Source organism: Xiphophorus couchianus, chromosome 24 (genome assembly GCF_001444195.1).
Source record: "Xiphophorus couchianus chromosome 24, X_couchianus-1.0, whole genome shotgun sequence".
Lineage (NCBI taxonomy): Eukaryota > Metazoa > Chordata > Actinopteri > Cyprinodontiformes > Poeciliidae > Xiphophorus > Xiphophorus couchianus.
Window position 1 is genome coordinate 776241 of NC_040251.1, and position 17465 is coordinate 793705.

A 17465-nucleotide genomic window follows, 5' to 3' on the forward strand; every position below is an offset into this window, starting at 1 on the left:
AGTGTAGGGTTAGAGTTAGCTGACATCAAAAAGACTGTTTGTGTTAAACCATTACCAGTCATTCAAGTCTTTAAATACTTGTGTGAATATTACAACAAGTTTCTCAGGCGGTACTTTTCTTAGCACAGCTTTTCCAACTTCCAATCAGCAAATAGGTCACAATACATTTTCCCCCAAATTTTTGTTTTAGACAGTTCTATTTATACTCATGCAAACGCAAAGTAGTGACTCAACCAGGCCGATGTGGAAAGTATGTTTTGAGCTCATAGCCGACATTTCCCAGAAGGCCTGTTTTGCTCCGTGCAAGCTTTTACTGCCGGCGCTCTCAAGCTGATGGCGAGCTTCGGCTCAACCTCGACTCAGATATTCACGTCGAAACAATACACAAAGTGACGGTGAGGTTTTATGAGCCTGGCATGTTGATCCGCAAGGCTGATGATGCTGCTTTTTTCATGGCAGATTTACAGCACGGCGAATGCAACAAGCCACATTACATTTCTCGGTGATGTATTGTACGGAAAATAAAGGATTCTTGGCAAGGAATGGGGCCTTTGTTTACGACCACGGCCCCTTCAGAAACATCTAGACTTTTATCTAAATGTAAAGTAAGCCATTCCTGCTACAGAAACTACACAACACAGAAAAATGAAACAGATCTGCACACTGCAACAACAAAATATATTGTTTTATTTGATCTTCTTTAACAGCTCTTGCTCTTTAGGATTACATTTTAAATGAAGCCAATACACTTTTACCTGTTATTTCAATTTTCAAACTTGTACAAAAGGGAGATTTTTTCCCCAAAGCCTGTGTTGTCAACATTTAGGTGGAGATATTTTTTTAAATAAAACAAGGTTTTAAAGTCAAAACAGAAGAAATATTCATGAATAAAACATGAATATACAGCTAAAACAATATACTTAAACCTACTGTACCAAAAATTCAAAGGTTTTTCTCACAATGTCTGACACTGAATGAAACTAAACTGCATGTTTTTAACGTCATTTGAATTTGCTTATATCAAAAATAATGAGAGGTTATTGTAAGACAGTGTTCTTCTTATTCTCCCATTCATAACGTTACAAAGTTTTCAGGTATAGTGTTCTATCTCAATATACTGCTAACAAACTGATACATGTGCAATTGAAACAAAAAATGTACATACACAAAAAAAAAAAACAAATACACATTTTATTTCTCAATGCCTCTCATTAAATCAGACCAAACATCTCCTGTTTAGGTCAGTTAGAGTTACATAAAAATGTATATGTTTAAGGCCACAATAATAAGAGAAAGAATATGTCAGATTCATTGACTTACAGATGTTTTTGTAGAACATAATTCCATCTTATAAACTAAAAATCCACCATTTTATAGATTTTTTAAAAATAGTGTATTTCTAGATTTCAAAGAGAATCATTTGCAAAGTGGCCAATCCAGGAGAGCTATTAATTTTCCTTTAACTTATTGGCTGTACTCTTAAGAGCAGATACAATGAAAGTGGTAGATATTAGGCTCTTTCCACTGTGCTTATAAAGACAATATCAAGTATATTTGGCGTCTGAATTGTTAAAATAAACAGTTTTAAGTGTTTTTAGAGGAGTTCTCAGGCAATGTAAATATCTGCAATTTTACCTCTTTGAGCAGTAGTGTCACTCCATACAGTGCCACCTACTGGAAAGCAAGAATAACTTTTTCACAATGCAGAATATTAATTCCCAACAAATCTCAAAACATCATGGACCAAATTTTACCTATAATTTCCACTTTTAATAATAATAATAATGATAATAATAATAATAATACATATTTTTAAATGCAGCAGGTTTTTGTATCCCAAGACAATATTTTTCATAGTTATATCAATTGTGTGAATCGACAGTTTGTGTCATTTACTCATTTAGGAGAGTAGACACATAAAAAATAATTTCAAAATGAAATAATCTTTTGGTTTTATTTTGTTTAGATGAAGAGCTGATGAAAAGTGTTGTTAGTGTTTATGCAAGAACAGGTTAAAATCTTTTTAAAACTGTTTTGCATGCATAAAGGTGGCCTCTGGCATTATGATAATATTATCATCATGTTAATACAATATAATTCTCCTACTGAATAAGTAGCTGCCACAAATGCTTGGTTGTTTTTTGTGGCTGTCGTCTTTGTTCATGTGATGAAGCTGTTTTCATTCCAAGGTTATCCAAATGTTGCAATTTTCTAAAGTCTGCAGCATAAAATCATTTGAAAAAGTCTCAGGCTTTGATGCCCTGAGGCAGCAGCTGTGGCAAATAGAAGTCCACACCGCCAAGCAAAACTTTTCTGCTTTTCATGGATGTTTCTGCTCAACAACTTTAAATAAGTTGTAAGAGCAGAAGTAAATGCAAATTCAAAAGTCAGCTCTGGTTTTAAAAGTAAATGTTGCTGTGCTTTGAGATGGAAATTCAACTTCTGTTCATGACTCAGTGGAGGAGCTCATACCTTCTGAGTAATGCGAAAGGCAGAGCAGGCTGACGCACGACGCTCCAGCCCCTGAGCCGAAAATGGTCACTCTTTTCGGGTCTCCTTTGAAGGCATGGATGTTTTCTTTGATCCACCTGAGAGCCTGAATCTGATCCAGAAGACCATAGTTCCCCTTGGCTGCCTGGTCACCAGTGCTAAGAAAACCTGCAGCAATAAAAATGGAGAAAAACATATAGCTTTTATTTATTTCAGCACTCATAAGTGTTTGTGGTGCCTGCATCATTCATTCATGAGAAAAAGATGTTCATGACCTCTAATCTAATAATACGGAAACTTATTTAAACTTTTGCTGTTACTGTGTCTTTTAGCAGACGCTACTTATCAAGTGGAGACAGAGAACCACTTGGTCTGCCCATTGATCTGCGAGGGCTTACGAGGTCATTTCCAAAGATCTTGAGAAACATTCTTCACATGCAGAATATCTCTTCTCACTTTTCAGCTACCTGTAGTCATCATTAAACACCTTTAAGTGAAAACCTTGCCACTTTCTACTTTCCAGACCCAGTTTAATCTACAAAGGCGTTTTCTACTCAGGGTTTCGGTAAAGGTGTACAATACTAGAGTTCATAGCAGTACAGTTTTAAAAAAAATTCTGAACAAGCATGATTTGTTTGAAATGGGTTATAAACAGGACAGCAGGTTGCTTTGGTTTCACAGATATTTATAATATCACTAGACAGAACATTGTCTAATCAGAGATCTACCCGCTTTAGAGTCTGGGATCAGATTATAGACACAAACACAACAGACAATTTAAAGTTAAAAAAAAGAGTTTGATTCTAACTTCAACACAAAAACATCAAAGAAAAAAGCAAAGCTTTAATTAAAAATAAATATTAACTCCTTTATATAAATTTAATGAACATTGACAATTTTTTCAAAAACTTTTTTATGAAATAAAGTAGGTCTGGATAAAAAAACATGAACAGTTTTTTTCAATGTAACCAATCTTCTCCAGACTGATGGATGTCGGTGAATTTGTTTCTCTTCTTTAGACAGATCGGGGCATCATGAGATCCTATAGCCTACGTCATGTTGCTCCTCTCTTTGTTTGTCTCAGTTGCGTCCTTTGTTAAATGGGACTTTTGCAAAATAGATAAATGTGACTCAAATACACTTTTTTTGCTCAAATGCATCTTATTTCTGACTTTTTCATGGCAGTCTGAATGATCCATATTAATCTTTTCAACCCCAAAAAATCCAAATTGTGCTACTTCGACATGTGCGACTAAATGGGATATGATTTATGTCACATTTTAAGTTATTTATGTGAGATGTGTCATAATTTTGCACCAGCAGAAGTTTGCCAGTAGAACATGTATTTCTTCAACATTATTAAAAAATTAGTGACTTAAAACAAGCTCCTATATCTTCTTAAAAAGTTACTTGTAAATTGGTTTTGTCGTAATTCAAGTATGCCAAGACATTTTCACTAGAAAGTAGACCATAAACTACTTGGTGAGATTTTGTGTTTTTGCAGTGTGGGTGCTGCTGGTGGTCAGAGGGTGCGGTGGCTCACTTTGGTCAGTCTGCTCCAGGGAAGCAGAGTGCTGAATGGGTGAATGTCTGAATGTAGTGTAAAGCGTTTTGGAATCCTCTGGACTTGAGAAAGTGTTATTCAAGTGCATGGGGTGAAATATAAAATATACTCCACTCTGTGTAAACCTCAAAAACACCTTTGTGTATCTGTGATGAACTGGAATACAATGAAAGGTGGTAGTACACATGCTGCTCTGCTGTTCCAAGTATCAACAGCCAAGTAGTGAAGTATGCAAATTTGATTGTACCCATTGCAGCAGAAAAGGTTGCCCAGAAGGCATCCCATCCAGACTGACCAGCCAGACAGCAGCCTCTGACTTCCAAAAACTTGTTGACAAATTAGCAAATACCACTAAACCCATTAAGTGGCTTTCTAAATTGTGCCACTGGGGTTCCTGGCTGCAGCATCCTGCCAAGCCTGGCAGCAGTCACTGGTAGCTGTGAGCTAACCAAGACTGAGGAAGTGTAAATGACAAATGGAATGAAAACCACTTGGTAAGAGTGCAGGGGAGAAGGAGGATATGTAGCCTGTGGCTCTTTGATACACCACAGATCCAGTTTGTCATGGTGAGATGGAGGGAATGATGGGAAGAGGAGGGTGAGGGCGGGGGCGGGATTAAAGGCCGACGGCAGCCTAGACCCTGCAGGACGACCCTGATGCTGCTCTCCCTTTCAGACCCCTTTCAGCCCCCAGATTCTCATTTCTCTGCTCTCTTTTCCTCTTTCCTCACATCCCTCACCTCAAAGCAGCCAAAGAGAGAAGCATGCTAACAGGCACTCCTCAGGAGGTATGAAGATTAGTCAAAGATTCATTTCAAAGCACCCTGTTCCCAAAATAGACTCGCATATTTGTCTGCTGCCTGAGACTTTACAAGGAAAACCGTTTCAAATAAGTAACAGGAATCAAATAAACAACATACACTCTACAGACATGTTCGCACATGAACAGCATGGTGATTCTGAACTGTTCTTTTTTGGTGTTAAATGTATGCATTCACCTAAATGTCTTAATGAGTGGTTTTAGAAGTTATAGAATGCATTTTAAACTTTTACTTGTTAAATTCACAGACAATTAGTTGAAAAATAATTTAAGAAATTGTGTTTTTGTCATCCTGCAGATGCTAAATTTAGTAGAGATGGTTCATTTGAATTTTGCACATATAAAATGTTCACATTTTGGTATTTAATATGTAGATTATATAAATAAGAGATAATTTACTAGATTACATCAAAGTTGTTGCAAAAATGTTTCTTGATAGGAAGAAGTTTGAGGCTAATTTGCGACAGCAGATAATGACTGAATTTCATGTGATGAGTGTAGATTAAACCAAATGGTTACATAATCTGTCTTTCTGTTCACTGAATAATTTCACATTTTCACATTTTGAAAATAAATTTGCATAATGGAAACTCGATTTTTGAGAAAAAGTTCTTAGATGTTCCTTCAACATTTCTACAAAATTTGTAAAAACCTTTGAAATCCATGTTTAAAACCATTCGTTCCTTTTTCTACAACTATGTGATTTTTAGTAAATTTCTCAGCTTGATCTGCCACATAAATACCCTGAAGTTTGGTATTGGAATGTGACCAAGTGTAAAAAAGTACATACTTTTCCAAATGTTGTACATAGTGACTTTTTTCTATGTTTTTTATGAGAAAAATACTCTTTAAGTATCTTTAACAAATGACAAACATAAAGCATCATTTACCCTCCAGTAGTTAGAAGCTCCAAGGAATTCACTTCTGGTGAAATAGTTGAATAGGAAACTCAGTAAATCTGAGTTCATTCAAATATCCAAACATCTAAAATCAACTTCCAGATCTTCAGTTGTTTAGCTGGTCAGTTCATCATCCTATAAACTACTGGCTTATTGCGACATGTGCAGCTGAGATTTACCAAATTAAAGGATTTAAAATGTGAAGAAAATGAAAGAAACATTCCATGGAGGTAAACTGCCTGTGGCTGCAGTTGACATTTCAGTCCTGCTGCTTTTATCAGAGCGCTACCACAGAAATTAAACCAGAGCAGAGCTGTCAATACTCACATGGAAGAAAACACTAATGGCACACATTTAAAAATACCACTCAGGGTGAATCACATAAAGAAATCACTGTACAGCCTTTTAACCAAACCACTGACAGGCAATTTTCATTTTTAGTTTCACCTGACAGGGACACTTAGTGAGTTCTTGGTTAATGTAGTGTAATAAAATGTGTCTCAAGATGGACCGATTTTTGCAAAAAAAAAAAAAAAAAGAAGGTATTGCTTATCAGAAAGCAAAATTATAGAGCTTTTCATCATAGACTTTAGAAATTCCACCCACTTGACATCATTGATTCAATTAAGGATCCTTTGCGTTTTGCTTCTCATTAGCATCACTCTGTTATATGATGTCAGGTTTTACCAAAAGCCACTGGAGCCCCGTCATGTTGAGCTTTACTGCTGTTTGGAAACTGATTATTATATTATAAAGATTTCCTTTATTTTTTTTTTATTGAATGACTTTACTCATTCCTAACTTTGCATTGCAAACTTAGAATGTGTTGGATTTAAACATCCAACAAATGTTCTCTCTTCCCTCTCCAATAAAAATACATATTCAAAGTGTATGTTTCAAAAATAATACACACTGAAATAAATAAAAATCAAACTGTAGAGGTAATTGCCTGTTTCCAAGAAAAAAAAAAAAATTACAATTCAAATAAAACAAAGATTTGGCTGTATAGTTTAAAAAGACTTCGGGGGAAGTCATTAAATTTCATGCTAAATGCATTAATGAAATCCAAAACGTCACACAGACTGTGGCATGGTTTTTTTTTTTGCATGGATGTGCTATAAAAATAAACTTGAATTAACTTGACCTGTATTTTATTCAGCAACATTTCCCGCAGAGACAATAAGCTGCTACTAGTAATTGTTTGCACTCATAGCTAATTACATAATACAATATTAGAGTCCAATTTATGTTTAAATGTGTTGATAGTAAAAGTCTAGAAGTGAAGGAGGGTGTGTTTTCTTTTCATCAGCAGTCTGTCAATGACAACCAAACTGAGCAGCACCACTCTGCTCTGGCCTAAAGCATTAAAACCCTCCCTGCTCTATCTGTAGAAATGTTGCTTTCACAGGCCACAGCTTAATGTAGGTCAGTCTGATAAAGTGCACAGAGCTCTGAGGTTTAAAAAGTGCCGGGCTGGGCAGCCAATGGAAGGCCTTACTGATTGATTTCAGGCTCTAAATGGAGCAGAGGAAAAACATGCCTGGGTTGTCAAACGTTTCACATTCATCGGAAATTACAGACAATTCTGTAAAAAATTATACAATTGTTGAACCAAGTAGGGAGGTGGGGGGGTAATTTCACAGTTAAAACCAGACAAAATCTGCTTCTCTCTGTCTGACATTAAATCAGGTTAAACTTTTTCTGCTTCAGGTCAGTTAGGAAAATTACTTCTCTTTCCTAAATGTCTGAAGTTTGCATCCACTAAAATTACTATGAATTGAAACAAATTGGGAATACAGAGATTATGATGTCACGACTATAACAACTGAGCTAGAAGAGAAACACTGGAAGCATTTCACAGCTATATCTTAAACACACTGTCAGAGTCAAGAGCGCTCAGAAAAAAGAAGCAACTAAAAGGAAAAATGAGACGGAAGTTGAAGTGCTGGGACATAATGAGCATCGTTACATATGAAGGAAAAAATGTGAAGCTGAAAACGTTGAGAGCATTAACCCAACTGGGACGTTAAGGTGGTGCCAGCATCATGTTGTGGACATGTTTTGCTATAGTTCATAAAATAGATGACATCATGAGGAAATAACATTATGTGGATTTATTAAAGCAACATCTCAAGATATCAGCTTAGGGACAAATTTGTCTTCCAAATGAATAATGTCCTTCAGCATATCACTAAATTATTTACAAAGTGTCTTAATGTTTTTTGTTGTTTTTTTAGCTCTGAAAATTAATTAATTTTGTTTGTCAATTAAAAGATGTGTGTGAACAAGGAGAAGTAGAACCTTGACCCGGTCACAGTGGTTCTGTCAGGAGGAACAGGTCAAAATTCCAGCAAACTGTTTTCAACAGCTTGATAAAAACAAGCCTAATGTTTCATCCACATCAGAAAGTTAAGACAATAATTCTGTCCAATACTGAGGAAATATGTGAAAACTTTTGAATTTGAAAAATGTAACAAAATTTTCACCATTCTGATATTTAACACATTAATCCTCATCACAAACATAAAACATGAAAGGTTTTATTTTCAGACTGAGAGAAACAAGATTATATTTTTCCTTTTAATATTCAGTTCAGTTTATTTGGGCTCTTTTTTTCTGCTCGTTTGTTTAGGCTGCTTCCCGTCCAAAAGATGGATTTAGAGGGAAAAATATTCAGGAGACAGAATGGACCTGCTCTGTATTCTGCTGCAGCTGTGTGATATGGCCCATCTCCAAAGAGCAAAAATCAAGTTTCAAATTATTTAAACCCTAAATTTAGACTCCTTATGCTCTTGAGTGCAATCAGAACTTTATTCGTCTGCTTTCAGTTCCATATGAAATGATTGTTCTGTAGTTGCTGCTGTTCATCGACTCCAGCTGTGATGGAAACACACCTGATAACTGTAAATGAATGGTCTGAATTTGTTGTTGTGAGGTGGGGAAAGCTGACTTTTAACTAACAGAAATGTCTTTGATGAAAGCAACATGTCCCATCAAGGTTCTGGCAGTAAAAACTCATACAGCAGGGGTAAAGATTTGGATCTTTGTGTCTCTATTACAGCTGCTTTACTGCCAATCCCATTGTGTGAACAAGAAAGTCAAGATTCCCAGGAACAGTTTACTGACTGCAAATTGGAAAACAATTTGCAGTCAGTAAAAAATTCAGTATGCTGGTCCTTCATAATCAGCCCAGTATCAATAGTTTGTAGAACCACAAACCAGACAGATCCAGCTCAAACCTGCAGAGCACATTATGTCTACAATTCAGTTGTAACTGACCAGTGAGAAAATTTTCATATACCTATAACTAATGAATAGCAAATAGCTCAAATGTGTTAAAATTTGACATTAGGTCTAAATTCATTTTTGCAGTCTGGTTTAATCTTGCATAAACCTACATGTTATTGAACCAATAGGTAAATGTAGCAGCTGAACTAACTATACTAACTAATCATGAACTTGGATTTCATAGTGAAACATAATTGTTTTATTCTATCAAATTGAAGGATATATTTAAAATAACAAATAATTTAGTTGTTTTTAATTAATTTTATTGGGTTTACAACAAATACAGTCAGATTCAGTGCTTTTCCTATTAAGAAATGAAAAATTGAATGATGTAATCAATACACAAATCTAGACTACATTGTGGAAATTAGCTCGATTAGCTAGCTGATGCTATTTCGCAGACATTCCAAAGATCATATTGAAAGCAAAACGTTATAGTGGTTCAAAATTATACCTGATTCAGATAAATTTTATAAATTTGCCTCTCAAGTTCTGAAATTTATTGAATGTGCCATATTTAGATAAAAAGAAAAGTTATTTTTCCAGAATCTGTCAGCTTAGGGTGACCAGACGTCCTCTTTTTCCTGGACATGTCCTACTTTTCAGACCTAAAAAGATGTCCGGGGGGAATTTAAAAATCGTCCGGGATTTTGGTCAACTGCCTCAAAACACATTACATAGCTTACAGTGCATTGTAGGGCACTGCGCACGGCGCTGCGTTTCACGTAATCCCTGAGCCACGTCAGTCCGGGCAGCGCACCCCCCCCCCCCCCCCTCCCCCCCGTTCTAAGGTGTTCTGGTCTCCCCAACACCCTATGTCAGCTAGCATTTAGGTCCTAGAAGACAACACCAGGATAGCATGATGCTAACGCCACAGCTTTAGCATGAGCACTACTTCCAATGTTTGACCAACTCAGTGTCTTACACTGATACCACAACATTGGTTTTGTAGAGAGTGCCTTTAAAAAAGTATGTTCACCTCCAAAAATAAATGCATCTAGAAAAAACACCCTACCAACCCATTCTTAATGAGGTTTAATAGCAGTGAGTCATATGAATATACAAACCAAACCCCAATGAAAACCAGGGTGTTGATTTGTAAAGATAAGAACAGAAATGTTCTTGTCGGTGTAAACATGAACAAAGCCGCTTCACAGGTGTTCGTTTAGAGAAGCTGAACCGACTTAATCCTCACAGAGCATCTGAGCTTAAATTGAAAACGAATCTCATCAAATTCTGAAAAGACCATGGGAGTCTTATCAAAATGTCATAGCATGTTTTTTTGGGCTCAGTTTAATGTTTAAAAAGTAGCAGCAGACAGCAGAGTGGCATTAGTGACACGTATGAAGGAGTGAAATGGCACTGCAGCTCTGAACAAACTGTGACCCCAGCTGAATGCCAAGAGTCTGAGCTCGGAGCACACAATGTTCACAGGGCAGAAATCTGTGAGTCACTGCAAGTTGTTGTTTTGATTAAAAGACTCACACTGGAAATGGCAAAATATCTGTTAAGATTCTGTAAAGGTTTAACTATGGGAAGACATACAGACAGGCTGGTCAATTAGGTTGGGTGAGAACCCGCTACCACCCACGCTTCTAGATGACTTTGTGATTTATTGTGTGAAAAGGGAGGAGATAGAAAAGATTCAGAAAAAGTTGTCTAATGTCTTGCAGAGAAAGTAATGGCATGGTGAAAGAATTCATGTGTGAATCAGGGGAAAACAAGGAAACCGCAGAAATAAGAGGTTTTGAAAATGGATTGGATTAAGTTCCTTCAACAAAAACAGCGAATGCCAAAGACAGTGGAAGGAAAAAGCAGAGATAAGGTGGAGTAGAAGGGGATGAGTGTCAACAATGATGTGTGATAATAGATAATAGAACTAGGTATTATGTATGATTGGGAGAAGGTGGTGCCAACTAAAAGATCATCTGAGATGTTTAGATAGTGATCAGTGGGGACCAAAATGGACAGGATCAGAAATGAGTATTTAAGCTAATGCTGAAGACTGTAAACACAAAGTGTTTACACAAGACTGCTGCCTGGAAACTGCCGGTATTTTCAGATGTCGATTGGGAAGAAGTTCCACGTTTAGACGGCGCCACCATGACAGCTTGAGTCAGCTGTAGTTGTCATGCTGTGCCACTAGGTGGCGATGGGATTTTAGCATGTGGTCAAACATATGATTAGTGTTTGCCTCATTGTAAACAGTTATTTGTCCCCTTCTCCCATTAACAAAATGCTCATCTAACACATATACTCCTTATCAGAAACTGTTTGAAATTAAATTGAAATTCTATTCAAATTCCATAAAAAAACTGGGCAAAAACTTGTCGCTATCTGCTACTGTCAAAAAAAACAAAATTTCGCAATTATGGTGTTTCCATTAAGTAAAAACAAATTTGCGCAATTATATGATCAAAGGAAACACAATTATTGTTCATCCTGGAAACTCCCATTTAACAGGTTAGCAACCTGTTACTAGGGTTACAGCTAACTACTAGATGGCTTATAACTAATCAGCTAAATGTACAAAGGTTATTGAAATAAGATTAAATATCTTAAACGTGAATATGACAACAAAAAAAAAAAACAAGGTCAAATCCTTTCCTACAGCACACTCTTTGTTTACATATTGTGACCTGCAGTGTGCAAACAAACCTTGGGTCATCAAATGGACTGATGCTAGAAGCATGTCGTGCTCAGCTGTGTACATGTTCAGAGCTACTGGGCAGGTCAAAGTGGCAGCAGTGAAATTAGGTGAGAAGAGCTCCATCAAAGTCTCCAACAGGGCTGCGTAATTAGAAGGGTGTGTGAAAGCCCACATGGGGCTAGCTGAATGCTGATGATGGAGCAGCAGCTCAGCAGTGAAACAAACACACCATCGCTGTCTGAGCACATCAGCCACTGCATCACTGGGTCAAATCATGAGGCTGATCTCAGTCGACAGCTGGGTGAGTCAAACTTTGAACAGTTTTATGATGCCTGCAACATTTTTTTTTTTACTAAAGCTGCCAATCAAGCATAGAGTTAGATTATCTGGCAAGAAAAATGCCTTTGGTGTTCTTGTAAAGAATAACGGAATGTGATTTACCTCACTTCTCATTAAAAGTCAAAATGAGCAGTTTTTTATTTTGTGCACCACAGATATCATGATCTTGACTTGTGGAAGTCATTTGAATCCATGGAAACCACAAACAGACAAATTGTGCCTCTTAAAAATGTTAAACAACATGTGAAACATTGATGTTTGCTTTGATGTGACATATTTAATAAAGCAGTCTACCTTCAGCAGCTACTGTGACATTTCATTCTACTAACAACTTAAATAATTATTCAGGATGCCTTGCAAAAGGTGTTTTTTTTTAACAAACTGTTCTTTTAAGATTTCCCTTGGCGTTTCAAGATTTCTCTCTTTTTGAAAACTGCAACAAAAAACATTCCTCCTAAAATCACATTTTCATGTGGATTCAAGATTAAATGTTAAAAAAGGTTTCACTAACAGACCCGCCCACCAGGTCATGTCTGTATGTCTGTATAAATTGCCCATTGTTGCCAAATTGGCTACATTCTTACTATATTTAGCAAAATTTCATGCAAAACAATCATCCATCCATCCATTTTCTGTACATCCTTGTCCCTTAGACGGGTTGGGTGGGATGCTGGTGCCTTTCTCCAGCTAGCGTTCCAGGCGAGAAGGCGGGATACACCCTGGACAGGTCGCCAGTCTGTCGCAGACAAAGCAATCAATAATGGCCAAAACTGGAATTGGCCGTAATCTGCAATTGGCCAGTAAAATGTGATCAGTGCATGAAAAGAATAATTGTCCTCTTCATTAATCTATTCCCTCTTCAGCAAAATTTAAGTTTGCTTCTTTGAATTTGAGACCTGACAGCAAAAAGGAAAATAAGATATCTCTTTTTTTATGCCAAAGCTGCAATTAAATAAGTGTAAATTCTTGAGGCATTGTGGCACCATGCTCACTTGTTTCTAATGTATTTAATCCCTTACGTACCCAGGAGGTTGAGTCTTCAGTAAGATTAAGAAGCATTCTGGAACTTGGCTCAGTTTCTGTAACATAATACGATTACAGGGAATGTGAGCCTATGTGAGTAATGTTGTATCGCTGATGCTCTTTGAGGGAAATCATCAGAGGGAAATCAGATAAGACAGAACAAAAGTCAACAAATACATGTCATTAATACCATAAAGGAAACAACTTAGACATGTTTTTGTTCTGCAAAATGCTTCATGGAAACATGCAGAGTCCTGAGCACAACCAAAACCAGGGAGCATTAGAGGCAGACTGGTCTCATAACCATGTCAGGTCATTTAGGATACATTTAATACGCTGCAGGTTTTAACTAGGAAAAAGAAGCTGTTGCAACATGCAAGGTACTGCACAATATGAAAATAATGCAAGTGAAAAAGCAAACGCCTCAATACATTTTTTCAAGGAAAACTTTTGTACGATTCCAGATTTGAGCAATTTTTCCATTCTTTTTTTATTTTTCTGTCTATTTTCAAAATATAAACACCAAAATTCACCCTGACTTTTACACAGATAAAATGATGGATGGATAGACAGACAGGTACCTAAATGAATGCATTGATGTTCACAGATAGACACTAGGTGGTGATACACTATTGCACCTGCCCTTTTTCTGCTGAATAAAAAAGTGCCCTTCTGAAAGTCTTTTTTTCTTTTTTTCTTCACAGTGTATGGATCAAGGTAGCAAAAAGCCTATTTTAGTTAGGTAGCTGCTAATTTGGTTTGGATTTGAAAGTAAGAGATGTTCAATATTACCGGTACTACTATTAATCTGTTGAAAAGTAAAAATATAAAAGTTATGTTGTGAAGGATGCAACTTTTCTCTGTACAAAATACAAAAAATATGTTTTCACAACAGAGTGCAGTATTATTTACAATTTAAAAACATATATAATAATTTTGGTTTGACATTACACTGTATCATAATGGGAAATAAACACAATATCACTGTCTTAAGCTTTACAGAATTTTTATGTCATAATTTCACAGAACTGAACTACTGATTTTATTTACTTTTTTCACAGTGTAAAAGTGGGACATGCAAACAAAGTTTTATTTTACATTTCTGTGTGAAAAAATGTGATCAGAATATTTTAAATATCAATATTCATGTTGGTGAGCACATATAGACATCCACTCAACAAGTACATTGTACTATAAAGATGTATTGTTGAATTAAGATGTAGAATAGTCACTGGTAAAACATCTTCAATTAAAACATGTTTAATTGAAGATGTTTTTACTTTTTATTTAGCAATAATGATCATTTCTATCTCAGTAATCATGAGTGACATAAAGGATATTGGTAAATCTGTTTGTTTTCTATGCTTATAATAGATTGAAATGTACATTTAACTTCATTCTAACGTTGAGCTTCGACATCTGGACCAAATCAATCATAAATACGTCACAATCCTAGATGTCAAAACTATCTGCAGTCGAAGGTGATTCTCATGGCAGCTGCATACAAACCCTTCAACTTCAAGCATCTCATCAACCATAGTTTTGCAAATACTGAAGGCAATCTTTGCCATTATGTATTTTTGAACAGTGCAGCTTATATTCTCTAACCTAAGGAATATGCGGACGCTAAATTTGAAATTCCTATTAAACTTATTTAGTGTATAAAGTCAATACAAAATAGATTTTTTTTCTTTCTTTCAGGACATCAAACAATTGTGAAAGATGAAAGTTAAAATGGTCATTTTACTCATCTTTACATGTAAAACTATTAGCATTGTCTCAGCGCCTTCGGTCTCCACTGACTCTACAGGAAGATTTTGAGGGCAGTGACGCATTTTACAAAGTAATGCTGCAATTAAACCAATGACTGCAAAGCAGCTGACATGTAACCATTCTGGACTCTTAAGGGTCAGGGGCCCCAGGGCCATCTTCTGAAAGGTTGCACTGTAAATAGCAACGTAATAACGTAACACAAAATGACTCAGATGGGAGTTCAGAGGGTCACAGAATCAGCAGTGAGAAGAGTTGATGAGCGTAGCAGACAGTAGAGCAACAACAGAATCAGCCAATCAGCCAATAGGCCTGCCTATTAATTATTATTTCTAACTTTTTAGCATCAGCAGAGATGACCACATTGAAAATAACACGGAGGGCAAGGACAGCATCAATTAGAGTGGGCAAAAAACGATAAACATACAGCCAGACTGCAATGGAGTGGTTTAGATCAGGGGTGTCCAAAGTGTGGCCTGTGGGCCATTGGTGGCTCTTTTACTGAGTTTTTGCGACCCACAACAGCAGTTCAAAAATGATGCCAATTTGTCCCATCCAGCACAGGGACATAATGCAGATGGGGAGACTTTTTTGTAAGCATGGTAAAATTACTAATGACATGATTTCCTTACAATTCAATATGCTAAGTACAACACAATGTGCTGGTCTTTTTTATAACCAAATTCTTATTATAATTAGAATCAAGTTTATCCAGAGACTTTTACTGAAAAACCAACTTTGCTGCACACAAGTCAGCTTCTATTCAAGAAAAAATAAATAAGTGATTGTGGATCCAGACAAAGTGTTTTAACCTGTACAGGAAGTAGTTGTGACCACATCCTGTTGAATAGTGAGGCTTTGTGCTCACTACTCTCCAGTGTTTCACGCTGTTTGGTAAAAGCACCTCAGCAGGCTGTGCTGGAACAGCAGGGGTTGCATAAGAAAATACACACTCTGGTTTTTCATCACATTCCAGCAACAGAATGTGACACATGGCAGTGCCTGAGCGTTTGTCCCTTCATTAATCTCAGCACAGTTTTCTCACTCTAAGTCAGGGCTACTTTCTTATTTCCTCCTCCTCTCCTGAACTTCCATCTGTGACGGCGGGCTCTTGGCAGGGACGCTCCAGCTCTGACACCCACATCATCAAAGCCTCGTCTTCCTGAAGCAGCCAAGTGAAGGAAAAACACATGCATAAGCTGTGTGAGACTGACAGAACTGATGGAGGATCTCTGCGCTCATGCTCAAATGCTAGCAAAGATGAAAAACAAAAACAAGTGTTCAGGCTAAGTTCTTCCTCTCTGTGCCTTCGCCTGGCACCTCACCATCTCATTCCCCTGCTGTTGGATGGCTGAGCTAAGTGGGGATGGCGGTTTCCTCTTAGCATACCAGATTCAGTTAAAAGTCATCGTAGAGCTGACAGAGCATATGGAGAGATATGCTTCTAAAATGAATATGAAAGATGTTGGGTTAAATTAATTGGACTTCCACTTTTTAGTACAAACATGGAAATAAGATTTCACATTTTATGTGAATATGTAAAAGAGTTTTAGTGTTTTGGCCTTAAATGCACATGGAAACAATTGCTGTGTTTCATTCCGCTAATGGTGTTTGCAATACATAACAAACTGAGATGAAATCAACACTTGAATAGGGTTGTTCATGCAATAAGTTATTAAAAAAACATGCCTGGCCATCACCCTCCAAATTTTGTCATCAAAAAATATGATTTATTAAGAATTTGATGTGTTTCCATTAAGCAAATTTACATTCAAAATGTCAAATTGAACAAAACAGTATAGGTGGAAATTCCCACAGTATCACTTGCCAATAAATGTTTGAATGGAAGAAGAATATGCAAAGTTTGCATAGCCATCATGATCTGGGTTTCCTAAAATGTTTAAAGGAATAATAATGTTAGCATGTGATTTTAAAGGTTTTTAAAAAATAAAACTGTCTCTCTTCCTATTCTAACATTTATCAAATAGAAATTATGTGGGACAAAAACATTGTCTTTTTATACAGTCAATGAAAATATCTGTTTTTTACTGCACCTGTTTTGAACTCTGTTTTTTTTATTAAAGTTCAAGAACAAAATGTACCATAGGAAAAAGGAAAAACAGAGAGAAGAGACGAACGCAGAAAAGAGAAGGAGATTTGTCTTTCTCCAGGTTCATCAATTGAGAAGTGGAAAGATGCATTTATTAAGGAAAGTACAACAACATGTATCTGTAAAGAAACACAGAGTGAAGAAATCCAAGGACAGAACTATAAAACTTGCAACTATAAAATCTTGTTTCCATCTTCAGAGCACAAAGAAAGGAGAGAAAAAGTGGTCAAGGTAAAGGAAACAAAGAGGTGTAGATCTTGTCCTCTTTCTTTCCATTATCTGATGATTTTGTTTCTGTTTTTACTATGGAAGATTGATGCCTCTGTTCTTAATAGCCACAGAAATATTGAGGCTGACACTGAAGAAAACACAATACATTTGAAGCTTGTTAAAGCTTCATGTCAAGCCTGTTCCAAGTATTTGTGCAGAATTGTAAGCCTATGTCAGCCTATTGGCTGAGTTTGAAAGATTATGGATGAAATAAACAGCTAACAGTGTAGATGCTGTGGTCTG

The 17465-nt window shown here is 36.5% G+C and overlaps 1 protein-coding gene across 1 annotated transcript in view; it reads right to left on the reverse strand.

Moving 5' to 3' along the window:
• Positions 1–17465, reverse strand: part of nlgn4xa (neuroligin 4 X-linked a) — a 90392-nt gene that overhangs the window by 11974 nt on the left and 60953 nt on the right. Inside the window, exon 4 of the mRNA XM_028011466.1 lies at positions 2473–2658. Within this exon, the coding sequence (XP_027867267.1) occupies positions 2473–2658 (186 nt within the window). The remainder of the gene's footprint in view (positions 1–2472; positions 2659–17465) is intronic.